We start from the raw sequence: 27821 nt of genomic DNA, 5'->3' as shown, positions 1-27821 counted from the left end.
ACTGGACACATTTTTGAGACAAGGTGGTGGAAATCGGTGGAGGACTTGGATCCATATACAATTGTCCCAAAGTAAATAAGTCGGTGCGCCACACTAGACCCATGCTGGGGCCAAGGCCAGAGTAAGGGACAGCTGTACCAGTCAACGGTTAACAAGCTAACCAACCTGGTCAGAGAGATAGGATGCCACACCTTCAAAGGGAGCCTATCTTCTTACCGAAGTGTTGCTTGAGAGCTGGGCTATAGTATAAAAGGCCATATCAAAGAGGATATTTTTTGAATTGGTAGGGAGTTTAGAATGCTAAGAGTAAAGTTCCATTAGTGATTTCAGAAGAAAACATAAGTTTTAAGGGAGGTTGTCATTCTAACTTGGAGCTGAACTATTATGATTGACCTATAACTTAATAGCAACTCATTATATATTTATTTTCTGACATCAACTTAAGAGTGACTATCCATATAGTACAAAGTATGGCTTCGATTTTGCCTGCTTCCAATAAAGCTATGAGATCTGACCGGAATACTTATGTTGGGTAAGTAATTTTCATTTTTTATTTGTTTTGATCAGATGGATGTTCTTTAGATTTTATACTCAATGTTCAGAAGATAGACCTCTACCTTTACTTAAATATCTTAAGTTTAGAGATGTTATAGTTGGAACACAGCTCATAATACAAAACAAAGTGAACACAGTGCAAATTTTCTTACCAATGGCATTTTCATTCCTTGGTTCTTGGAAGAATTTAGCTCATCTAAGAAAGTGAGGCAATATGCCAATTATATCTCAATTTTTAAACAAAGTGAAGCAAAAAAACAAAACCAAAAACCAACCTGTAAAAGATTAACCAACCTGCATGAGTGAACAAATTCAAAGTTCCGTCTGGAGTTCAGCTTTTAATTCCAGGACCATGGGCTGAAATAATCTGAAAAATGATTAAAGGGGCCTTCCAGTGCCTAAGGGAGATTTAACTGTGTTGCAGCATATTATGAAGTGATTTCATCCGCTTTGTGATAGACTTTACATAGAATTCACTTCTAAAATACCATGTATGTTATTCATCTCAGGGGTAGACATAAATCTGCCAAAACTCTGAAAATTTAGCTCCAATTCTTGCCCCAGGTTCACAGAACATAATAGAGCATTAATCTTCAGGAGGCTTAAGGAATTTTTGCGAGGTTCCCCTGATTCGCTGAGTTGTATCAAATGCCTTGCTTAGGGCCCCCATCATGTCAGGGTTTCAGAAAATGTTCCATTTACCCATCCCAAACAGAGGTAGCCTCCTACCACGTTCACTTGTTCAGGGAAGCCAAGGAAAGAGGAAAGGAAAAATTATGAAGATGAAGGTGATGGTAAAATTGAAAGGCTTCTCAGCCAGAGCTTTTCTTTGGTTGCCAGTACTTAATACTGACCATGCTGTGTCATGGTTTGCTAAAAGACTGTATTCTCAACACCACCTTTGGCCCATGTTTTAGAAAAAGGAAGAAAAAGGCAAAACAAGGTTGAGGAGAAAAGCAGCGTACACAGGCTATTTAGTAAAAATTATATACTTTGGAAAGATTGAAGTATTGCAATTGCCAGATTCATACTGGGTTGAAGTTGGCAAAATACCCCAAACTAGTCTTTCCTTTGGTAAGTAATAGAGTGAGCATCTTAGAAGTGCTTTTGATTAGCCCAAAGGGATACAAATCTTTTACAGACATGCCACCTCTCCAATTTTCTGACCAAGGGATCATTAGCTATTGAAACAGACCATCAAGGGAAAACTAAGAATAGGTCCTAATTAATTAATAGGAGTATTTTAATTAATACAAGAGAATATAGTTAATGGTTTGAGATTTGAATCAGAATTTCTAGGAGTGGGGCTCAGGTACCAGTGCTGTTTAAAGTACCCCAGGTGATTCTGATATGGAGTTAGAGTTTGGAATCCCTGGAGTAGATGAATGACACTCTTTTCTAGAGTAAGGATTTATAGTCAGCCAGGAATCCAAAGGAGAATCTTCAGAGAGGAGAAGCAGTTTGGGCAGTCAAACAGAGAGTGTAAGAGAAGTAGGAAGAGAATGTGGGTGGCAGTGTTTCTCAAAAAACTTGAATGTGCACAGAAATCACATAGGAGTTAGTTAAGAGGCAGATTTTGACTCTGTAGGTCCTGTGTGGGGCCTGAGATTTTGCATTTCTAACAAGCCTCCATGGCAATGCTGCTGGCTTATTGACCACACTTTCTCTATCAAGGGATTACTGGTGAATGTCCTTTTGCCTCTCACCAGGCAAAGAAAGGAGGTGTCCTTTTGCTTTGGGGCTTGGAGGATTGTTCTGAAGTTGTAAAGTGTTCTAACCTCATGGAATGTTTTATTTTTGAAAACAGCCATGATCCACTAACTAATTAAGAATTTGTTACCCTAAATGTTTTTGAGCAGAAAATTAATAGTATTTTGTTCCACTTCCCGAACAGTTAAATTTAATTTAACAAATAAAATTTGTTAAGACTTGGGGATTAAAAAAAGATACATGAGACAGCTTGCATGAAGAAATTCACAATTTTTCTGGGGAGATAGAAAATTAACACATGAAATGCTATCTATCAGCCTTAATGTGAATTAAATGCTTTAGGAGGGCAGTAGGGGGGTGGGGGGGATTCATACTGACTGGGGAGGAAAGATGTTTGGAAAAGCCTTCCTGGAGGAGGTGATATTTGAATTTGACTTTGAAGAATGGGTAGGATTCTGATATGTGAACAATGGAGAAAAGGGGAAGGATGTTTCAGGAACAAAGACTTAAAGAGAGATTCTCAATTTTAGTTGCACATCACATCATCTAGGGAAATTTAAAAAATACTTTCAGAGTCTAAATTCATTAGGGTCTGGGGTCTGGCCACCAGTGTTTTTAAATGATTTTTTAATGGCTGAAGATCACTGGAAATATAGAAAAACACAAGAGTTTTGTTAAAATGTTTAGAGGCATTTACTGAGAAATGGAAGAGCATAGAGCAAAGAAGTCAGATAGTTATTGGCCAACATGGCTTGACCCACCGTGGGGTGGGGTAGATAATTTACTACTAATAATTAAAGTAGTATTAATCACTACTGTAATACCAAAGACTGTAGTTGATGTGCTTCATAAATATGAATTAGGCTGAATTAAGGTTATTCCTACAGCAGCAGTCAGCTCACTGTCTTGCATTATTTTACTGAGAGAGAGGAAAGGTGGTAGCCCAGTCAGGCTCAGATAGGCCTCAGGGCAATCTTGCAAAGCAGTTACTATTTTCACTATACCCACTTTACAGATGAGGAAACTTTCAAAAAACAAAGATAAAATAAGTTACTCAAGCTTGCACAGTTAGTATATATATGGTTGAGCTGGTAGTGGAGCCCAGGCAATCTAACTATAGATCCCAGTAGGTGCTGTTACACAGACTCCCATGCAAAGAAAGAAAATGACCGTGAGGGCCAGACAGACCTGGATAGAAAAGGCTGCTCTGTAATCTACTGGTTGTAAAATTTTGCTCAAGTTTCTGTAAGCCTTGGCTCTTTTGTTTGTTAGTTAGTTAGTTAGTACTGCTTACCTAATAGAATGGTTATGGGATTAAATGAGGTAATGTGTCTACTCTACATAGTTTTTATGGCAGTGTGCAATTTTCATGTTTAAGGCTATGTCTATGTGCACAGAAAATATTAGCTATTATTATTATTATTGGTATTCTTGTTTTAACTATAATATCATAATAATATTTGCTTCCTAACAAATCATTTATCCGAAATGAAGATTTGTGTCCAATATTTGGTCTAGCAGTTATCATAGTCATAGACTGATATCTTTGCTCTTTTGTGTACTTTCACTCTAAATTTCTTCAAGTATTTTTTACCTTATTTTCCCTAGAAAAAGTTTTGTTCATGTTAAAAATCCTTACCTGGACTCTATGGATGAAGACATTCTCTATCACTTGGATTTAGGAACAAAAACACACAATCTACCAGCAATGTTTGGGGATGTAAAGGTAAAAGTATTTCTAACTTTAAGAAAAACAATCGTGTTTCTGTTGCTGATATTTCTTCTTATTTTTCCAATATAAACTTTACCCATTTAGCTATCGAAATGTCAGAGGTCCCACTGGAACACAAGGCATGTTCATTCTCTGAAACAATTTAGAATGTGTATATCTTGAACAATCATTTCCACCCCAATGAGACATCAAAGTTCCCAAACTAAATCTAATACATACATGATTATTTGCCTGCTCTAGTTCCTAGAGATAAATACAATTTTATTGGCAATACTGCTGGGTGCTGAGAATTCATTATGATTCGGTTCACTGTTTAAAATCTACATGGATAGTTGAACGTCACTAATTCACATTTTATTAAATGATAGCATAACTCAACCAAATTAATAATTCTATCTTGAAAATAACCATTATTCAATATTTCATATTATTAAGATTTTATTATTTCATATGAAATATTATGAGAAAACTGTTTATGGAATACTGCTAGGGAAATTGTACTTCTCTAGTTTTTTTATCATATATATATATGCAGCTCATGTTCATTATTTAAAATTAGGAAAATGTAAAAAAAAAACACAATAATTTTTTAAAATACACCTTAAAAAAACTCCTACCATCTAAACATAGATATCACCCTATTTTCTTTTCTTCCAATCTTTTTTAGTAAATTTTAAAATAGTTGGAATTATATAACTTTGCATCCTGAATTTTCACTTACATTTATGTCATTAACATTTCCCCAATATTATGACATTTTCTTTGAAACATATTGTTTATGGATGTTAAGTGGCTGTGCCATACATTATATAGTCTACTTTTGACCTTTATGTATAAGTATTTTCTATCATAAATACCACTGAAATGGGCATTTTTGGACCTGACGACCTTTCACATTTAAGTCTATTTGCTTAAGATGATTCAGAGAAATGGTCAAAGGGAATAAACTTCTTAAAGAATTTCCAAAAAGCCTCTACCTATTCACCAGGAGAGAATTGTACAGTTTCATCTAACTTTTATTCACTTATTTTGCAATTACAAGAACAAACAAACAAAAAAGCTTTCACATCCATTGTCTCACTTAATCTTTGCATTAGCCCTTTTAGGCAGGGTTAGCAGATATTTATTTATTTCCTCTATAACACAAGGAAATTGAGTTCAGAGAAGTCAAAGGAGGTTAACAAGGTACAACACACAGTGGCAGAGCCATGAGTTGGACCATGATTTTCCAAGGTCCTTACCCACTGCCCTTGGTAGATTGAGTCACGGTGACTGAGAATAGTCCATTAACTGGGAGGGGGCACTGAAGAAATGAGGGAGGAAGAGAAAGAGGCTAGAGGGAGAAGAAGACATAGAAGGAGGAAGAGAAGGAGGAGAAGGGAGGGAAGGAAGGAAGGAAGGAAGGAAGGAAGGAAGGAAGGAAGGAAGGAAGGAAGGAAGGAAGGAAGGAAGGAAGGAAGGGAGCATAGAAGGAAGGAAATAAGAAAGGGAGGGATAAAGAGAAGAAATAAACCAATGATATTTGTTAACAGTGGGAGCTAAATTGCTTCCTCCCCTCCCGTCTCTCCTAGGGCACCTCTGGTGAGGTGTGGGCTGATTTGGCCCGCCCCGCCCCTACCTTTCTCTGCTCTTCTCCAGTCTGCTGCTCCTTGCCTTCCAGAAGCCTCTCTCCATATTAACTTCATCTTCTCCATGTAACCTCTCTCCCTACTGATGTTTCTTATGTTTATGCTCCAAGAGTCATTGACAAGAGCTATCTTTGACACTCATTGACCAGACTTTATCTGAATTCAAATATTAGGTTTGAGGTTCATGCCTCACAGTGATGTTCCCAAGACCATTATTTGGGGATAATTCCAATTAATGAAAAGACTCATCATAATTAATAAACTAAGCTACCCATCTAATTAATAAACTAGAAAGACTCAAGATATGTTTTTGAGACATTAAGTTTTCTACTGTCTACATATCTAGGTATCTGCCTCCCTCTACCACTTAGTGTGCTTTCAATGCATAAGACTCTGCATTAGGCATATGTGTGTGGCATATCATTCAAACCCCATAGCAACTAAGGTAGTAGTTATTATCCCCATTGTACAGATGAGGAAACTGAAGCTCAAATATATATGTAGTGTTGTAGCATATATGTATGTACATATGCTATAAATGTATCATTATAAATATATGTTATAGCTGTACATCTATATATCTGTACATATATCTATATCTATATAGATAACTATCATCTAGCTAGCTATACCTGTAATACGCATAACACAGCTAGTAAGTGAAAGAGCTGGGATTAACCTTTAGGGTTTCTCTGATGAAAAAGGTAATGACTCTTCTCTATTTGAAAAAAAAGCACTACATTTTGGTACTCTTAGTGTTAGTTTCTGGGAAATCATTGGAATGGAAAGTTTTGTTTTAGACATTAAGATAATGGGACTCATACATATCTCTCATACACACACACACATGCAGAATTGCCTCAACTTTGTTACACTCCCAGGAATCAAGCCTTTACCCCTCCACTTAACTAGATCCTCATCAGCACTTATTCTTATACTCTGTCAGAACCACTATCCAACCTTATAAATTCACTATCCACCTGGTGTGAACCCCTTTAGTAGATTCTTTTTTGAATAAGAGAATGCTCTGGTTTAGAACCTGTTTTGTCCTACCAGAGAACAACTCTATTGATTGGGCCATTTTGATGGATAACAGGTAAAAGTGTGTGTGTGTAGATTGTGAAATAAGTAATGTAGTTCCAAGTAATCAGAACTGACTTTTTAACCTATACCAGGATTCTTTTGGAAGCAGCAGGTAAAGTCTGATTTATATTTATAGATGTTTTCTCAGAAACTTGCCCTTTTTTAGCCACAGTCCCATCTTTGAATGAGAACACTCTAGGTTCAATTTCTTGATTCCTTAAATCCTAGGGCAGCAATCCTAGGCAGAGAGAGAGGGTATAATCCATTAGTACCTGGAAACTCAGTTTTGTCTTCACAGAGGTGACCATCATTATTAATAGCATTATCTTCCAAGGAAAGGAAACTCTAGATGTGTAAAACTTAAACCTTATAGATTTTGACAATTATTCCTTTTTTCTTACTATATTTTTAAAATTTTTGCTAGCTGGTAATGCAAAATATCAGTGGTTTAGCACAATGTAAATTTATTTCTTATTTGCATTGAATACAAAATGGGTGTTCCCAGTTGATGGGTGGCTTTCCTCCAATTGGTGATTCAGGGATCCAGGCTCCTTCCATCTTGGTGTTCTGTCACTTTTGAGGAGTGACTTGCAAAGTTTTCCTGAGTGTCAGCACCCATCCAGCAGACAGGAGAAGATAATCTGCAGGATCACCAATGGGAGATTTCTATGGGTTAGGACTAGAAGTGGAGCCCATCACTTCTGCTCGCATTCTAGTGGCTAGAACTAAGGCACATGGCCTTATCTAATTGGAAAGGAGGCTAGGAAGTTGAGTTTAGTTGTGTGCCTAGAAAGAAGGAGAAATGGCTTTGGTGAACAGCTAATCAGACTTCATCATACTGACTGGAATGAATCAAGCAATTAAAAAATATAGTGGAGGAGCATTAGAACTTTTCTACTCAAACTCAATATCCAAATATGCCTTTTATAAAATTACTAACATATCCTCCAATCTCTCCCTAGAAATTTCAAGTAACATAAAAAAGCATTACCTTATAACACTCTGTAATATGCATTTTAAAAGTGTTTAAACTCCTTTGTAAACATACAATGTACATAAACTGCAATAGGACCAGGTTAATACAAATGGCAAAGGTAAGTCTTTAGACAGTAGGCATGTTTGAAAGTGAGTTAATTCTGTCAGTCTACAGCAAAATCCTTACCACATTTTTGTAATGCTTCAGACTCCTTTGCAATGCACTTTTATCTTCTTTAATAAAACCAGGACAAATGATCATTTTGTTTGGGACATAAATCACAGTAAGTGTCACTTAAGGCCAGTGTTGGTTGGTGGTCCTTGGCCATATTTTACTTCTCATTAAGGCAGCCAGACTTAAATTGTGTCTAGAGGTGATATTTAGTAAGTCTGATTTAAGAGTAAGGCTTCAAGAATGAAAATGCTTCTGTCTATCCTTATCATCTTTATGTCACTAGAAACATTCAGAAATTCCTGTTGATTACAGCAATATCCAGAGTTCACAGAAGAATTCATACTCTAAACTATTCTAACATCTGTTTTGGTTTTATGGTCAATCTGAATAGTTGTAATTTACATTCACTGGCACCACACAATGAGGTTATTTTCAAACTACCGTATTTTGAAGAAAAAAACCCCAAAACCCTCCTTGTACTTAGATCTTGAGCTAAGTCTTAATTGTCCATGCCAAAAGAGGAAAAATTTTTTTATAAGTAATTAATAGTAATTTTAAAAACTCACTTCAGACCGTGGTCTTACTCTCTTTGCTACCCAGCCTGTATGGCTAACTTCCATTGCAGTTCATTACCAACTTTAAGCCGCAGCAGGGAAACTCATCAGAAACCACAGAAAAGACAAAAATGAGGGTAGAAGAGAAGCAGAGGAGCAGGATAAAAGGATAATTACATGTCATAACTGAAACTGGAATTATTGCTAAATGGAAACAGAATGCATCATGTAATCAGACCACCCAACAGTCATAGTAAATCACTTGTAAATGGGGGTCTCTACTCTCCAACCTCAGCTGGCTATTTCCTTACACAGATCTCCCTTCTCCCTGGGCGGGACTCGCCAGCAATCCTTCTGATCCTCGGCCTCGTGCTGGCCACATCAGTCAGGCGCCACCAACTGCCTTTTCCTTACTGGATTTGAACCAGCTTTATTTATTCGTCCTAAATTCTGCAATACAGAAACAATAAGCGAGCTCAAAAGCAGGGCCAGGAAATCGCTATATGATATGACACAGTAGTAACCTTTTGTTGAGTGCTCAGAAGGTGCCTGGCTTTGTGCAATGTCCCCTGTCAGAGTTAATGCCGTCTTCTCCTTACAAAACCATACAGATTATACTGTTTTTCTACTTTGGCGATGACAATCTAAGGCACCAAGAGATTACATGGGTAACACTAAGCAAGTTACGTAATCAGCTACGGGGTTGGAGTGCAAAGCCAGGTTTATCTCAAAGGGCACCCTTAACCTCAGTGTTGCTTTATCTCCGATTGAACTCCTTCAGACTCTGTGCCTCACCACTTAGCTTAGATCCCCTAATGGCTTTGCACCTAGTGCCTTTCTGTGGGCTGTGCTTCCTATTATAAATTCAAAGATGTGAAAATGTGAATACAATAAAAACAAAATCGAATTATTGAAATCGATGAAATACCATAGTGAGATGTCTAGTCCACAGTGGGGCTTGCTCCATGTGAATTTCTTCTGAATGAGAAGTTGGGAAGGGTTTGATGTGATTATTTTCTTAAAGGGTTAAGTTAACATAGCACATTTTACAATAAAAACTTATGATTGGGGATGTGGAATGAAGAAACATAACTAAACCTCATAGCTCTCCCTTGGTTCTCATGCTACTTGCATTCCATGTGCTCGCTATTTTCACACTAAGCATATAGCCTGCTAACGCCCAGCAACAGGCTGCTGACATCACCTTCAGAGCTGGCTGATGTTCACTGTAAACCAAAGCACCAGGAAACGCCGACTGGAACAAGAGCAACACTTACTTTGATTTCGTGATGATCTTTTTCTTTGCTAATTAAGTACATAAAACTTTGTTGCCTTATTTACAGGTTAATGATGCAAATTAGTTAACTCATGAGCATAACCCACATCTACACATACTCTTACGTAAATTACCGAAAAGTAAAAACATTACAGTTGAAAGCTGACCCTTGGTTCTGATCCCAGTCATTAAGGTGATTGTTTCTTTTTTATTAACAGTTTGTCTGCGTTGGTGGGAGCCCCAACAGGATGAAAGCGTTTGCACTGTTCATACATAAGGAGCTCAGACTGGAGGAAAGCGGAGAAGAAATAAAGGACATCTGTGCCGGGACAGACAGATATTGCATGTACAAAATTGGTCCCGTGCTCTCCATCAGTGTAAGTACTCGATGGCTGCACTTCTGGGAGCATCACAAGCTTGCAGGAAAAGTGGGAACTCCTGAATACAGGAGCTTTTTCCCCCCTCCTGCTCTGCCTTCTCACATAATTAAATTAAGTCTCCAGGTGTGACATTCTTTGCTGGAAAAAGTCCCAGGGGAACATAGCATTCAGTGTCACTTTAGTTTATTAGTTACCACTTAGCTATTCAAATTAGGGGGGGGGGACTCTCAAAGCACACTTTCTTTCTTTAGTTTGTAACTGATTAAGCCACCAGTAATTTTCTCTCCTCTATCCCTTTTCCAGCTTTGGGAATGCTGAGCTTTAAGTACACAGGGGCCAATTTTCAGGATTGCCAAAGGCTGCCGTTTGACACTGTAATAAGCTCACTGGAAAGCTGATAATGTGTTTCTGCAGAGCTTTTGTGAGTTGCTCTCCTGTACTTAGACTATGTTAACAGCTGTGGACATATGCAGTGTCCTAAGACAAAATGAAAGTGGGATAATTTGCAATTTTAAGGAACACATACACCGTTTCCCTCTTGGACTCAGGGGAGCAGACACAGAGGGAAGTGGGTATGTGTGTGCACCGAGCTTGTCCTTCTAAGTCTCTCTCTGCCACAGGGCTGTATCCTGAAACAATAGCGCTAGTCTGTCACATATCTGGACACCGTAGTCCTCATAAAGGGCAGAACCAGGCAGGCTGGGGAACAAGGAAGAGTCCTCTGCAGAGTGTGACAATTCTAAGTAGCTGAATTATATGTGACTCCTGCACAGAGGAGAGCCACCAATCACTGATCACTCTAAGTACCTGGTGAGGGAAGGATGGGTGATCGTGGCTGGAAGCCTGAAGTAAAGAAGAGAAAATTAGGCAGCACCAATGGGGCAGCTAAGTTGATTTCCCCTCTGGGTCAAGAATGCCTGAAACTTGCTTTGGGCTCAAATGAGAGAATCCATTCATTTACTCATTCAACAACTATAGAATATCTACATTGGAAGGAAACTGAATATTGTTTGGACTAGGCAAATTTTGTCTTATTGTTTGGACTAGGCAAATTTTAAACTTTAAAAAATATATACATATATATTTTTATTGATTTCAGAGAGAGGAAAGGAAAGGGAGAGAGAGAGATAGAAACATCAATAATGAAAGAGTTGTCATTGATCGGCTGCCTCCTGCACACCCCCTGCTGGGGATCGAGCCCCTAACCCGGGCATGGGAATCAAACCGCCATCTCCTGGATCCTAGGTCAATGCTCAACCGCTGAGCTACGCCCAGCCTGGCTTGTCTTACTAACTTTTGTTTGACATGTAGACTACAACTGTCATTTTTTTTCCTGCACAATGAATGGTAAAGACACAAAAGTAAGGTTTATAAAAATGTGAAATTATTGTAAACAAATAGTCATACTTAAGAGTAAGATATAAAAACAGCAGTAAATGGATCTTGCTGTTCTGTCAATGGATCTTGCTGTTCTGTCAGGGAAAAAGAGCTGAAGTACGGATCATGCCCAGAGGTCAGCCAGTTAGAAATGGGCCTCACTAGGCAGACACAAGATTTCCAATTTGGGCCTCTTCTTTAAATATTCTTTTTCTCCAGTAGCTGAGGGGTGTGTGTGTGTGTGTGTGTGTGTGTGTGTGTGTGTGTGTGTGTGTGTGTGTGTGTGTGACAGAGGACAGAGAGACTTTAGCAGAAACGCAGAAGACCATTTGTCATTTTATTACCATGTCACATAGTAAGTGATAATTATAAACCTATCAAATATCTGATTTAGAAAGAACCTACTAGATCAAATAATGGTTCATTGTCTTCATTTACAGTTGAGCAAATGAGATTTAGAGAGTTTTCTCATTAGTGGCATAGTCAGTGCCAAAGCCCAGACTTGTTCATCTTGGATATACAAATTAATTCAGGTTTGACTCATGTCTCCAGAAGACTTACAATGCATTTGAAAGTCAGGACCTATTCAGTGGAAACCAAAATTGGGAACCCCAGAGGTTCAAAATGTTCATAGTTTAATATTCTTGATGGTGAGAGGGAGGGAACTCAGGTGAGAACACCTCGGTCCTGGCTGTAGTGGTTTCCCTGATTTGCTGATGAGAGAATTAGTGGAGACATCACCTATCCGCCAAGATGGCCCTGGTGCTTTTCTGCACACAAACTCTTTGTGCCCAGAGTAGAACCGAAGAATACATGTGACTCTCAGATGTTATGTCAGGAATGAACTCTGATTCTGAACTCAGCTCCAACTTCTACAAATTTCACAATGTGGATCTTTCTGGAGACTTATTAGAACATATTAATACCACCAGGAGTTGCTAAATCCTCTAACCTATGTTGCCCCCTTTTCTGGTGACATTGACTCTACAGTTCCAAATGCTGAGGATAACCAGGATTGTGATCCATAGCAACTTGCCCTCACCTGCGCATTCACTGTCGGCTCTAAAGTATTGTATGTGGGTGTAACCCTTGTGTTTACTCTTGTATGTTCACACAGAATCAGCAGCAAATGAACAAGGCCATGCGAGGCAATGATGTGGATTTACAATTTCATTTATTATGGTGGCAATATAGACATGGCAGCCAAGTCTATATTTCCTCGAAATCAAGCCAATCTTGAAAATAGACTCTATTTCAAAGACTCGCTGTAAAGAGCCCAGTGGGGAGATGAACGATGGCGCTGCCCTGACACACCAGCACACCATGCCATCGCCACCTTCCTTCTGCTCCTGGTGACGAGGGCTGAGCTCACTGTAACTGGCAGGGAGACGCCTCTCTCTCTGATCCTCACAGATGGGCACATCTATCAGCGTGTTTTGTAGGCGTCAGTTAGAGCTGACTTACGTTTCCCTCAGCTTTGGCAAAGTCATAATGATTATGTAAATTTATCTGAGGGCTCTTAGCTTGTAATGAAGAGCAAAAATGTGTCCTGTGCGTATATCAGCTTGCGAGATGTATAATGACTTTCTCTTTCCTTTCAACAGCACGGCATGGGGATCCCCTCCATTTCTATTATGCTTCACGAACTTATCAAATTACTGCACCATGCCCAGTGCTGTGATGTTACCATGATCAGAATCGGTACATCAGGGGGAATAGGTGAGATGCTTGATTTCCACTATTAGATCCCAGTGATTGTTCCAGGCAAAGTAGCTGTCAACATACAGCGACATACTCAGAGCCCAGAAGAAAACCAGATGGGCTAAGAAGTGTCAGGAGGCTAGGCTTGAGGACGTTTAAAGAAATTTAAAGGAATATTTCCTCTTTATCTTCCATTTTTTTCATCCATGGAAACCTGGAGTGGACTTGGGTGTCCTTAAGGGGAAGAGTAGAAGAAATGCTAGGAAATACGCTTTGAAGATAAGAGTAAGTTTTGAGGGTTACAGTAAATTTTGAGGCATAGAATTTTTATAAATAACAGAAATAACTGTTTCCAAGTTAAAAAAAAAATCACTACTAATTGCCTTGTCAGCTGAGTAAGCAGACTTCATAGCTTATAGGAAAACATTGCTTTTAGCTCATGCTGGTGACTACATCTCTATTCTTGGTGGTAGTTTTCCTCAACCCACCAGAGCAGCCAAGCTGGGCCTTTAGGGAAGGGCTGGCTGATGCTTCTTCAGGTTTCCCCAGAGCTGCCCTTCTCTCTGCTTCCTGGCTGGTCGGGTAGCTTGTCAGGGGCCTTGATTGTGCTCTCATACTGAGCTGAGGTCAAGTTATAGAGAAACCTTCTTTTTCAACATTTTCTTCAGGAGCAGATCGTATGAGGGGTGACTTTACTCTGTCACCAATGCAAGTACAGACAGAGCATTGTAACTGGGAACGTTTGGTTGACAGAGTGACAGGACTGAATGGGAATTATAAAAAGGGTTGAGACTTTTGTTTTAAAACTACACATTTTTGGAGCAATAAGGAACCTTCAGAAATCCTCAGACAAAAAACTAGAGAAGTGACTTGTCCAATATCACAGAGCTACACGTGGCTGGTCCATGCTTCACCACAAACAGACATGTTTAAAAAGATTAGTCCCTTTCCACAGCTGTGGCACAGGAATGAAGTCCACCTGAGGCTCTCACTGATGGGATTTTTAAAAAAGGACATCTGTGGATGTCCATCCAGAAAGAGGAGAATGTTAACATCATTGCTAGCTAGATCAGGCATCCTTCTGGATGCCCTTCTTTTGGCCTTTGAAAGACTTTAACTAGGATATAAATGCTCTACTGCATCTAAATATTAGGGAGGCATAATTTTGATGCCTACATTTTTAACTTCCTTTCCAATCATTTTCCTGTTCTTAGGACATTGAGAATAATTGAAGGAGCCACTTGTTTGACTTATTTATTTATTTTATATATCTTTATTGATTTCAGAGAAAGGGAGAGGGAGAGAGAGATAGGAACATCAATGTTGAGAGAGTCATTGATCGGCTGCCTCCTGCACTCACCCAACTGGGGATCAAGCCCACAACCTGGGCAAGTGCCCTGAAAGGGGAATCAAACCATGATCTCCTGGATCCTAGGTTGATGCTCAACCACTGAGCCACACCCAGCTGGGCTGTTTGACTTATTTAAAAAGAATCTGACCCACCAAAGGTCATTCATCAGAGCCCACATTGGGTCCCTAGATGGATCTCCTAAAATAATGCCATGTTGATCAATACTGGAACTTAGAGAAACCCAGAAGGATAAGGCTGTGCTCTGCAAAGGGCCAGATAATAAACATTTAAGGCTTCATAGGCCATATGGTTTCCATTGCAACTTCTCAACTCTGCCATTGTAGTATGGAAGCAACCATAGACAATATGTAATGAATGAATGTGGCTGTGATCCAATAAAACTTTACTTACAAAGATAGTCTGAATTTGGCCCACGGGTTGTAGTTTGCAGATGTCTACCCTATGGCATCTCTATGAAAGCATTTGCTCAGTCAACAAATTTTTATTGAGTATCTACAGTGTAATAGGCATGATGCTAGACCTGGGGAGAAAACAGTGAATAATGCTCTTGCCTTAGTAGAGCTTATGTTTTAATCAGGGCACTAGGCAGACAAATGAGTAATTATAAAAAGTGAGATGAATGTTAGAGCAGGAGTCTAGGGCACTGCCATTATATATTCCCTTCTTTTGGCTCTAAACAGAAATCAGAATGGGTCAAAAACTAGGTCAAAAGCTGGGCCTGGGGAATTTAATGTCACTTGTCTGTTTTTTTATTATCTTCCCCCTCCATGGATTCAGACCTTTTGAAGGAAGTGACTTTAGCTGACACCTGAAGAATGAGTTGATGTTAGTCTGCTGGAAAGGTGTGAGGAGAACAAGAGAGCATTCCAGGCAGGGAGAAGAACAGTTGGCAGAAAATGGTTTTTCAAGTCCCTGTGACTGGAGTTACTAAGTCCCAAGAGCAAGCCAGACTTTGTAGCCCTGGAAGGTCAGCCAGGAGGCCTAATTTACATGGGATCAGAGAGGGGAGGAGGGATGATGTGATGAGAATCCGAAGGAAAGAAGGATAGAGATGCAAAGAAATTACTGTAATCAAGGAGATGCACAGAAGATTAAATATCAAGTAGTCACATCGCTTTATGAAAGCAACTTGCTGGCAGGCTCATTTAGTTTATTCCTGACCTAATTTATTCAAATTTGAGCCCGAAGGCCGATACTAATTTGCATGTCCAAGAGTCATGTTTGTCTTGAAATCTAAACCCCATCATGCTGTAAATGTGAATTTGGAAAGACAGCAAATGTAAATGCCTGTTCTGAATGTTGTTACTTAATGGAATTTGGAACAAAAATAATTTAAAGGATGGAAAGAGGGAGAATCATTAGCAAGCAGCATTAATTAACGTTGACAAGATTGATTACATACTATGTGTCAAAAGTAACCACTTATTTATTCCCACATTACAGGGGTCGCACCGGGGTCCGTTGTAATAACAGATACGGCTGTAGACTCCTTCTTTAAGCCCAGATTTGAACAGATAATCTTGGACAACATTGTCACCCGAAGTACCGAACTTGACAAGGAACTGGCTGAGGAACTATTCAACTGCAGCAAAGAAATTCCCAACTTCCCAACCCTCATTGGACATACGATGTGTACCTATGATTTTTATGAAGGTGAGAAGAATCTGTAAATTGTGAAAGCAACTCTTTGTTATTCAAACCCATAAATTATATTTAAAACTTCACTTTAGAAATTTTATAGTTGGGAATTAAAAGAGCAACTGAAACAGCCTTTTGAACTTCGTATAGCACAGGAACGTAAGGACATAATAAGCAGCAGAGAAACATCTATAGTGAATATATATTGAGAGTGGGTTTAAACCTCCAAGAACAAATTGAATACTAAAATGCAATGAATGATGTTAGCAACTTCTTACCTCTGTTTATGCCTTTAGTTTCAATTGATGACTCTGGGAGAAGGGGAATGTGCTGATTCTGTGTTTTGCCATTTTGAGACACGACCACTTATACCTCAAAAGGGACCTGGTACTCAGGAAAAAGTGGAACCCAGAAATGGGGAGAAATGTTTAGGGGAGGAATTCCAAAAGGCTGGATAGTATCAGAGTGGTTTTTTTCTCTCTCTGCAACAATTAAAGTGTTCCCAAATCAAGTTGAAAGACAAATTGAAGATGACTGCCAAGTAGCTTTTGCTATAAGGGGTGAGAAGCCAAGAGGAAAAAGTGTCAAGGGCAGAGCCTATTTTTTCCAGAAGAAAGAATCTAACCAGGGTCAGTACCATTTCTTGAAGGGCATTCTAGAAATACTGTAGCATGGTTGTGTTTTAGTATGTTCATCAAAGTACATATTATTTCATTTTTAATTATTTTTTAAATTTTTTCCTGTGGATCAAACTTAAGCTATTATATTAAAAATTTTAAATTAAGTACCGAGATAGGCTATAGTATCTATAAATGTTACTTCAGGTTAGTAACATTTTATTTTATAACATATGTGTTATAAACAAGAGGTATGCTGGTTTTGATAAGATTGAAACTCTGTCATAGATCACTGTCCCCTTTGTTGGAAGTGTCATGGATAGGTATAAGCCAGAGCTTACAAATGACAGTCTGTTGGAGTCACTATTTTCTTTGGCCTGCACAGAATTCTTTAAGTGTGAATTATTTTGCCAACATTTAAAATTTCTTGAAATTTCACATGAAAATCAGTTTTGGCTTCTTGAAATAATATAACATTGAAAATTTGAAATAATGCATGGCAGCCTGCCAAGCCCCAGCCCACATCCAGGGCTGCATTCAATGAAGGTGAGGGGAGGCTGCTCCCTTCCCAGACCCTGCAGACCTCACTGACGTTACCTGCTTGGCTTCTAGGACATCTGAGGTTGAGTTGGCTTAAGTAACACTATGTTAGAGGTGCTGGGACGCAGCCTTCAGGAGGAAGGAACAAGGAGAAGCAGCCAGCCGGCGTGGAAGTAGCCTGAAAGGCCAAAAGAGAGGAAAGGAAGCCAAAAAGAGGACTGTGCAAATAATGATGGTGACAGAGTGCTGTTGGCCTCCCTGCTTCAGCCCAGGCCGTCCTGGGAGTGCGGCCTGGAGAAGTCTGTTCCCAGAGCCTGCAGGGTGGGGGAGGAATTAGACCATTTGACTTTTTTCCATCAGACTTTAGCCCCACCAGTTGAAAAAGGTGAAACTAAGTGGTAAATAAACACTGAGAGCAGCCTAGAAGGGAAACAGTGATCACAAAGTGTGGCAGGCAGCCTGAGCGCAGAGAAGGTAGACAAACTGGTCCCACTGATAAGACGGGCCAGATGGAGAGTTACGTTGCCCAAACCGTCTTCCTGATCACTGAGGCTGGACGTCTCTTCTCCCCCAGCACCTGGCCCTGGGCCATCCCCCACTAACAGCAGCAACCTGAGAGTTTCCTCAAAGGGCAGGTCTCTCAGTGACCCTCTGGTTCAAAATTTTCTCTTTGAAAGTAGCAAGAAATCTCTGGGGTGGTAATTTGGCACTGTGTGAATGTTTTGTAATCCAACTGTCTTTTACCTAATGATTTTAGCATGGGTTACAAAATGATGATTTCCTAATTCCATTATCTTTGGGCACAGTGCTGGCTGCTGTGGCCACTCAGTGATTACCGGCCCCAGAGCTGGGACGCTTAGCACCCTGGAGACTGCTCTCTGCATATGAGACTCTGGAGTCAGGCACAGCCTTGCTCCTGGCCCAGTGATAGGAAGACTCAGATGGCAGGCCCAGGAGTTAGAGTCACCTGAGGAGTGCTCCAGAGGACAGAAAGCCCCTTGGTGATGCCCCTGCCACTGTGGCAGGATATCAAGTTACTGACTGTTTTCCGTTCTCTTTCAGGCCAGGGTCGACTAGATGGAGCACTGTGCAGCTTTTCCAGAGAAAAGAAGGTCGATTACTTGAAGAGAGCATACAAAGCCGGAGTCAGGAATATCGAGATGGAATCTACAGTATTTGCAGCCATGTGTAGACTGTGTGGCCTAAAAGGTAAGTTCTTCATGAATGCCTAGGGTCCAAGTCTCTTCTTTTATAAAGTTACTTTCACTCTATAAGAGAAGAAAAAGAAATCCAGCTATAGATTACTTTGGGTTGAATGCATGCCTTATAGTTGTTTATAATATGGATTATCTCACAAAGTCTTGTGAGTGGGCTGGGCATTATTCTCATTAGGCAGATGAGGAAACCGAGCCTCAAAGGTCAAAGGCAAGTTGCCCAAGGCCATCGGCTACTGGGTTATGTAGCCACAACTTGACAGAAAGTAAAATTGTAAGTTGATAACATATAGTTGGCAATTAAAGCCATGCAACTGATGAGATGACAAAGCGAATGAGTGTAGAAACAGATGAGAAAAGGTCCTTGGTTAGAAGTTAAAAGTTAAGGGAGGTGAGGGAGATCCAGCAAAGGAGGCTATGGAGGAGTGGCCATTGAAATTGGCAGACACCCTTGACTACTTCCATCTCTCAGAGTACATGTACAAGCAAATCTTTGTACTATATGGGTGAAGGATGCAGATGGATCCTTGCCTTGTTTAGAAGGTCATCATGAATACCCTCTTTCTAAAGAAACAACAGCATCTGATTTTCTCTGCACAAGGTAATGAGAGAGGGACACCCAGCTGGGGGCAGCTTAACTTTGCCTAAGAGCAGCCCAATTAGCACACAGCTTGCAGGAACACCTGGATCCAGCTATTTCTGTTCCTCATATTTCTGTACTATAGAAACAACAAGTGGTCATTTGACTCACAGCTCCACCTAATATGCAAATAGAGCAGAATTTAATAACCAGTTTAGTTAAACATAAAATGCCTACATACAAACATGCTATCCTGATATAAGTTTGGTGGTGACCAGCAATTTTTTCTTAAGTGGCACCGACTAACAGCAAAAAGGAGAGTTCTAGGCTTGTGAACCCTGGACCCACGTCTTTCTCTCTCTAAGGATGTTATCAGCATCTCAGAGAAATTATTCTGTTATGAGGTCTCTTCTGTCCTTGCTGCAAATCCTTGTGATCTTGCTCTCTCTGCCACCTGCAGGCACCCTCCTGGACTCTTTCCTGCCCAGCTTGCTGTAGTCCCTGCTACCTGCTGTTGTTTTCCTTTTTTGTGGCTGCCAATAGCTCTCTTGCAGGCTGCTGCTGCAGCCTTGTCGCTGAGCACACCCCTCTGGGCTGTCAACATTCGCACTAAAGGTTGCATCTGTATCTCTGCGATTCTGTAGTTCTTTGGAGTATTTCTGTCTGAATTTCTTCATGGGGAAGACTCCACTGATTTGAAAGCTGAATTCTTGGTACACTACCCCAAGAACACAGACAAAAGCCCCATGCAATGCTGCTACCATGTTCCCATCTTTCATCACTTCATCACATCCTTCCCCCACAGCAGTGAAGCTTGGAAAAGCTCTGTGGGAGCTAGAAAAGCTGGCTTAGGGGAAGGGCTCAGACAGTGTTCACAAGCAGCTGCTCTAACACAGAGAAAGTTAGGGAGGATATTCCAATGGTAAGCAACACGGGAAATATTTCTCAAGTGGCACCGAGCTCAGGGCCCAGCTGCAGCTGCCTCCCAGGCCTGTTCTCCATCCTTTCGCATCCCACTCCCGCTGTTAGTAGCGGCCCAATCGACCCTGCCTCTCCAGGCAGCCTTTCCTAACGGCCGTTCTGTCCCTTTAATGCTACCCGAAGACTGAACCCAATCTGACTTCATACTGAAGTGATGACGGCTAATGGTTTCGGCTTATAAATAACAACTTTTTATTTAAACAAAGGCCTTCTAGAGACCCATTGTCCTAACTCAGAGGAGTCGCTCACTGAGTTTGGCCTAATGCAGAAATAGACCTTTCTGCGTCCACCTGTGACAAGGAGGTCTTGGGTCCACATGGATTAGCACTTCTTATCTTCGTGATTAGTAATGGATCTCACTTCGTCAGAGAAGCCTTGAATGACCACCTGAACTAAACCTGCTCACATTCATTCTACTCATTCACTCTGCTCACTCACTCATTCATTCTACTTCATTTCTCTGTATTGCACTTGCCATTATAGACCATATTTTTAGTTTCTTTATGCATTAACTTACCTATTACTTTATATATATTAATGCATGAAAGTATTTATTTAGCATCTCCCTCCATTATAATACAAGCACCGTGAGAACAGGAATGTTGTTTGTCATTTTCTTGCTACATCTCCAGCACTTAGAATAATATCTGCCACATGGGCATTCAGTAAATATATGCTAAATGAATGAACAAACAAAAGAAAAGAGTGACTCCTCAACTCTTATTTACCATGGAAAATGGCTACAGCAAATATAGCAACTGGTCCCTTCATTCCCCAGCTTCATTAGTGGCTTGGAATTGTCTGAAGGATTTTGGAGTGCCTCTTATCTGTCCAAATAGGAAGAGACAAAGCTTTAAATTCAAACCTCCCTTTTTCTGTAAGTTTTATACGATACTTCTGCTTTATCGGCAGCCCTTAAAGCTCTTGATGTTTCATAGGTGGACAAACTGCTAGAAATGGGGCCACAGATACCCATAAGTCACTGTTGTTACCCTGATCTCCTTACCCTGAAAGGGAGTAGGGGGATCACTGCATTGACAAAGACTCGGGAAGGGAAATAGTGGCATTCTACATAGAAAGGCCAGGCTTTCAGAATACTGGGAACCCACTGTCCAATGCTGCATAAGTGCATTCACCTATGAATTTATAATATGAATGCATCCGTTCCTCTCTTAGAGCAAAATCTATTTTAATTGAACCCCTAACATTCTGATGAAAGATAATCATTCTGCACTGTGAACTTGTGATAAGTATGTTCAATTTGTATCCATTTTTAAAAGACAATGCTGCCTTCTGACACACGCTTGCTTGCATGGCAATATATAAAACCTAATATTTATCTAAGATTAGGTTCTGCTTAAATCCCCTTTGTCAGTGGTGTTTGCAGCACTCACAGTGGTTTTTCTTTAGGGTAAAGGAAGAATTCAGTGTTATTTCTTTTGACAGATACTGGTAACTTGGGGGATACATTCAATCTTCGTAACATTACTTTATTACAGTTCAATGAAAAGGAGCAGAATTCTGACTTTAATTCCATTTTATATTCTTCTGCTGGTCCCAGCAATGAAGGATACTGGGCTTTGGGAACTGCACGGTGATCACTGGTGAAGTAGAAAAGATATTACAACAAGGATTAAAGATTATATTCAGTCTGGAGCTGGAACATTTCTTAACTCTAAAGTGGAGAAAAATTGGGGCTTTGAAATATTATTATACGAGGGTGCAGGGCAACCAGTTGCAGCTCTCTTCACCCTCACAAGAAAAGAAACTGTGGGTCAGGGAGGTTCTAACAAGTTCTCACAGCTAATAATAAGTAGCTGGACTGGAATTTGAATGCAGCTCTGTCCGGTTCGAGGCCCTTGGCACCGTACTCTGCTGCTTGTTCCCAGCAGCCTCCCACGGACACACAAGGTCTTCAGTAGTACGCATAGCGGTGACTTGGCCAAAAAAATCAGTCATTATATCTGGGAAATCAGATCTAAGTGGCTAGTAATTCATTTATGACTTTTACAAAGACAAGATTTAACAAAATGGGTTCTTCTTACTTTCTTGGGTTTTACATATTTTTAATCAAGGTCAGCATGTATAGTTTTATTTGATTAATTTTAATTCTACTCTCCTACCCTCTATTCCACTCCTCCCTGTCCCTTACCAACACATCACCCATCAGAGAAACATTTGGGGCCACGGACTCAGCCCTTTGGGTGGCTGGCATTACCTGTGACCCACCCCTCCCCTGCTCTGCCCAGGGAGGCATCCTGGGTTCCCCCGCTGGAACCCCCCCCCAGCACACCAGGCTCCCTTCTCTGCCCATCCTGACTCATCTCTGGTTGGTCCAGCGTCCAGCAGAGGTTCAGCCCCCAAGGTTCCAGCTGAACGTCCTGGAGATGACAGCATAGTCCTCATACCAGCAAGATGATGTGAGGCACGCAGGCTGAGCGTGTGGATTGGGAGAGAGATGCCTCTGAGGTCCACCTTTCTTGTGTCTCAGGGAATGAAACGAGGCCTAGAGAGTGTAAGTGACCTTAGGAAACACGCCAGATTGAAACCAGAGGTGGACCAGAAGTAACACCTCCCGCCTCCTCACCCGCACTCCCTCCACCGTCTCATAAGGTGTAAAAGAGCAACATATTTATCTATTGAAGGATTACTTGTACTCCTTTTTTTAAAAAAGGCATTAGCAGCAGCTTCCCATGAACGATGAATGTATACCATAATTTAAGCAAGGTAAAGAGAATAGAAAACATGTATTTAAGGGAGTAGCTGGGGATTTCTCAATATCAACGAGACTACCTGGGAACACAATAGTAAATCTAAATACTTCTACTTGGTTCTGAGTTTCTTGGAGGCCAAGTTGAAAATGGAAACACATTGAGTTACGCAGCACTCATTATCTAATAAAAGGAAGTATTTGAGGTTTACCATAAAAACTTTATCCAAAGGTTAAACATAAGTGAAATTATCAACTATATTATAATGGACAGTGTATTCAATAACACTTTTATAAAAGTTAAGGGACAATTCTTGATAGAGTTAATGCTAAATCTTGGTTCTGTCGAATTCTGCGTATCTTTGGAAACCTAAAGTACTAGGGTCCAGGTCTGTACATTTGTTGAACTTGATTTGATTCAGGATAGAGTTTAATGTCTTTAAAGCAATCATTTTCAAATATTAATGTGCAGATAACTGGGAAGGTGTTTTTTTTTTTAAAGCAGATTCATGTCCAGGCTGGGAGGCTCAGTTGGTTGGAGCATTGTCCCATACACCAAAGGTTGTGGGTTCGATTCCCGGTCAGGGCACATGCCTAGGTTGTGGGTTCGATTCCTGGTTGGGTCGTGTATGGGAGGCAACTGATGGACGTTTCTCTCTCTTTCTCTTTCTCTCTCTCCCTCTCTTTCTAAAACCAATAAACATATCCTTGGGTGAGGATAAATAAATAAATAAATAAATACATAAATGAAATAAAATACAGATTCACTGCCCTCTTTCACCTCTCACCCCTAACTGCATATCAGGGATAGAGTCAAGGACTCTGCGTTACTAACGAGCTCTGGTTCTGATGGAGGCAGACAGTGGTGCACATTTTGAGAGACACCAATCGAGAACAAATTGTTTCTATGCTGCTTAGCTTTGATCAGCCCCTTGGAATATGAATTTTCTCCACTTAGTTGTTGATTCACAGCCCACAGCCTGAGATCGACGTTTCAGGGAAGACAGAGGCGGTGCAAAGGCTCTGGGTTGTTGAGAGTCTTATGCTTTATATACCAGGCATACAGGGAGCAAAGATGGTGCGTGTTTAGTAAACTCAGAGCTTGAGGAGTGAAGAGGGGAATGTAAAAGGCCAGGAGAAGCGGAAGAGGAGCTGGCACAGAGCCAGGCTGGGAACCCCCAAGCTAACCTGTGCTGCTTTGCCATTTTCTGAGGTCTAGCCTATCTGGGTTCAGTTGCCCACAGGGGAATCTGCGCCTGGCCTTGCTGTCTTTGCCTACAAGTTCATGGGAAACTTTCCTGGAAGTCCATTCTGAATCAGAAAGTTGGAACTAAAGCAGGGGCTGTGGTTGCCTAAGGATTCATGGGTGGGTTTCAGGGGCCATGACCCCCTGGAATTACATACAAATATTTTGTGTGCACGTGCGTATGTGTATTTTTGTGAAAAGAGATTCCAATGACAACTTTCATCAGATTCTCAAAGGGACTGCAAACAATCCGAAAGAGCTGAGAATCCGTGAGAGCTCCTGGTGCAGCTGAGGCCTTGAGCTCCACGTTCGTACCGGTGTGTGTTCCCAACACACTGTAGCCTGACCTCAGTTAGCTGACAACCTCCTTGGTGACAGCTAGGTCACTAAGTGTCCCTCTGCAGGAGCCGCCCTCCCTGCCCAATCTGAGGATTATGGTAGCAAAGTTGTCAGGCTTAATATAGACAAATTGTTTGGGGCAATTAATCCCCTTTAATTGCCCATGGAAATGGTAATTTTAGGTGACAAGATTATTATGTGCTGCTTGTTAATGGGACCTCTGGGGTCAAGAAAACACCCCTGAGAATGCTATGACTTGTTCTTTTCCATCTTTGGCATTACCTTGAAATCTCCAGATAAGATGTTTAGTCAGCTCCCACTCTGTGAAAAGTACAGAGCGTGGGTTTCCTTTCATTCTTCTTCCAAGGGAAGGATTAGAGAACAACTTTCAACATTTCCCTGCCACCACCAGCCTCTGCCAGGCTTCACAGGCTCGCTGATCATTAACTCGAAAAACTGGGGAAGTTTCTAGCCCTTCCATTTGTTTGTTTACGTGTTCTGCCAAGTTGCTTTACAACCAAGTGAGCTTTGAATAAATAGGGTCCTAGATGATGAAATATTTGGCTCAGCTCAAGTTGAATATTTTCATTCCTTTTCACTTCACTGAACAGGAGGGTCAGTTTGACCGATGGGTCAGGGCAGGTCTGCCTAATGGCTCACCATGTGCCAGCTCAGGTGACAGGTAGATGGAGGGCAGAGAACTCTTCTTAGCAATTTAGGAAGCTGGGAATTGGTTGGCCATTTACTAGCTGTGCATACTGGGCCATTTGTTTGACCTCCCTAAACCCTCATTTCATCACCTGCCAAAAGGGGATAAAAATAATAGCTGGCTCACAGTATAGCTGAAAAGACTAAATGATATCATAAACACCTGGCAGATAGCAAGAACTAAGCCAAACCAAAAAGATAGCATCTATTATAAATACAATTCATTTCTCCTTCCCAAATCCAGATCTTATAAAGAAGTCTAAAATAACGGAGAGGTTAAAGAAATAAGTATTACACTCCAGCCCAACTTTATCTCCATGTCCTCAAAGCTTGTTAATGTAGCCACATCTAATCCCATGAACCCTGAAATCCTTTTTAAAATGCTGCAGATGAAGATAGAGATTATTACACTACCAGTTCAAATTGCTGAGACTGACTTCATTGTATATGATCACATGCCCTGAAATCAAAGATTTCGTGTAAAACTGACAGTCAAGAATTTGTAGGAGACTCAATTTTTCTCTCTGGTTCTTCTTGATGAAACAAACCAAAGGCACTACCCTCATGGTGACTTTGCAAAAATGAGAGTTTCAGTTTTTTTAGGAAAATACGTCTGTTCTTTTTTCCCTACTTTTGCATCTATCATAGGATTTTATTCCCGTTCTTTAGAGACTAAATGCTAATAGATTTGCTCCTTCATGGAGTTGATTCTTATACTTAAGCATCTCATTTAATATGTTTCTTCTCAAATTTCATGAAGGTCAGTACTCACCTTTAGTGGTATTTCCTGAGGTCGGTGTTCATATCTCTCATATTTACTTTATTCTTCAGCAAGGGCTGCAGCAGGCAAACAAAACATTGCACCAAGGAGTCAAATGTCATCTAGGAATAATGGCTATCTCTCCAGTTTTATCCTCAAGTAAGAAGAGCCTCATCTAACTGGAAATATAGGATAGAAAGCTGGAAGTTTGTGTCTTGAATGGCAAGGATCTCTCCTTGTTCTTGACCTGAACACAAAGCTCTCCCTTAATCTAGCCAATTGTAGGGGAAAGGAGAACAGAGAGTGCCTAAAATTATTTCCATTAACTTATTTAGATGGAGTGTTTGGTGGGAGTCCATAGAAATATGAGCCATATAGAAGGCTAGAGAATTCCCTGAGTTGCATCTATGTGACAGGGAAAATAACACAAAATACGTGTGCTAGGGACATTGGGACATTTGGCTAATGTTTCTATACAAAAGATGAACCCATTTATTCAGTAATGATGTTTGCTCTTCTAGCTGCAGTGGTCTGCGTGACACTTCTGGACAGACTGGAAAGTGACCAGATCAACTTGTCCCATGATGTCCTGGTGGAGTACCAGCAACGGCCTCAGCTCCTAATCTCCAACTTCATCAAACAGCGCCTTGGACTTCGTGACCAGAGGTCATAACTGGGCAACCAGTTCTTCCCTGCAAGTTTCTAGTTCAAGTTGTCATGTTAACGTTATATATTATTTATGGCATTTTTCATAGAGTTCTCATCCATGTGCTAAAATCATAATAGAGTGATTTTATACAACCTCTTTCTCTTAATATATGAATTTATCTTAAAAGAATTTAATACATTTATTAAATTAAATTCAAATTTTATTTCAGAAGTCAGCCTAATAATTAAACATTTAAAACTCCTGGACTGTGACATTTGGAGTTTCATATGCAGCATTAATTAAGCTCATTTCAAAATAGGTCAGCCATTTGTAGACATGGTTACCAGTCATTGTTTCTGAAATCCATCCAGAAATTCATGTTAGAACGCTGTCAGGCACTCTAGGTATTGGACAAGTGACAGGAATTGATCATGCACATTCAAAATATTTACAGAAAAAAGTGTCAGTATAACGTAGATCCATATTAAAAAGCAACCCTCTGGGAAATATGACCATACTTCATTTTCCCCCTGCATGATCTCAGCATACCATGGAGTAGGATCAGAGGCTTACATTTGCCTATGTTTGTGATTTTATCATGAAATATAATCACATGTTTATTTTCAAATGAAAACTCTTAGTAATGCATAAAAAGATTCTCGTTTTTCTTCAGAAATCACAAGTCATTAGATCACCTTCTAGCATTTTTTTACGTTTAAGGAACTGTATTTTGGGGAGGCTGTATTTTTATTTTATTTCCATATTTACCTAATAAGCTAGGGAATTAGTAACAACTGAATTTAGTGTTGAGTTCAAAATAGCAAAGTCAACCTTTTACTTTGAAGCAGGTCTTGCCCACACCCTGCTTATACGCTTATTCAATTAGACCCCCTGGGAGGCAGTGTCACTTGGAGGGTACACATGCTCTCTGAGTTGATGCCGCCTGGGGGTTCTTCTAAAGTTGACATGCTTAAGAGTTGGGGAGCCTGCATGGAGGTGGGGGGGGGGAGAAGGGCTTACAGTCTTGTGTAGTATGTCACGTTGTGTACATATATTTATATGATTATGACTCAAATAAAGTTTAATTTCAACCAGATGGAGATTATTTGCATCTTTTTAAGCAATGACAATGAACAACCTCCCCAGAGGTGTATCAATTTGGAAACGTTTTTTGGAAATAGATATGCTTGGAGGGCAATTTTTAAGGTATCCCAATAATTGACCAAAGATCAGAGCTAAAAGTAAAGTAGAATAATATGGCCATCAGTAGTGGGGTATTCACTTTGTCTCATATTTTTTTAGACCTAGTGAGAATAACTCC

The 27821-nt window shown here is 40.3% G+C and overlaps 1 protein-coding gene across 1 annotated transcript; it reads left to right on the top strand.

Moving 5' to 3' along the window:
- The first annotated feature begins 277 nt into the window (after positions 1–277).
- UPP2 (uridine phosphorylase 2) lies at positions 278–27593 on the top strand. Its single transcript, XM_081142588.1, has 7 exons — positions 278–532; positions 3874–3991; positions 9907–10065; positions 13050–13164; positions 15962–16171; positions 18376–18522; positions 26373–27593. Exons 1-7 carry the CDS (start codon positions 471–473, stop codon positions 26522–26524), a joined length of 963 nt encoding a protein of 320 aa, XP_080998714.1. The 5' UTR covers positions 278–470; the 3' UTR covers positions 26525–27593.
- Positions 27594–27821: the final 228 nt, after the last annotated feature.

The sequence above is a fragment of the Miniopterus schreibersii genome (genome assembly GCF_964146895.1).
Source record: "Miniopterus schreibersii genome assembly, chromosome: 7".
Taxonomy (NCBI): domain Eukaryota; kingdom Metazoa; phylum Chordata; class Mammalia; order Chiroptera; family Miniopteridae; genus Miniopterus; species Miniopterus schreibersii.
This window is presented reverse-complemented; position numbering and strand designations above follow the sequence as displayed.

What these genes read in the sequence shown, in the direction of transcription:
- UPP2 (XM_081142588.1), top strand. Translation starts at nt 471, where the DNA reads ATGGCTTCGATTTTGCCTGCTTCCAATAAAGCTATGAGATCTGACCGG. An exon ending in CGGTACATCAGGGGGAATAG is followed by an intron (nt 13,165 to 15,961) that starts GTGAGATGCTTG and finishes CCCACATTACAG; the next exon opens with GGGTCGCACCGGGGTCCGTT. An exon ending in TAGACTGTGTGGCCTAAAAG is followed by an intron (nt 18,523 to 26,372) that starts GTAAGTTCTTCA and finishes TTGCTCTTCTAG; the next exon opens with CTGCAGTGGTCTGCGTGACA.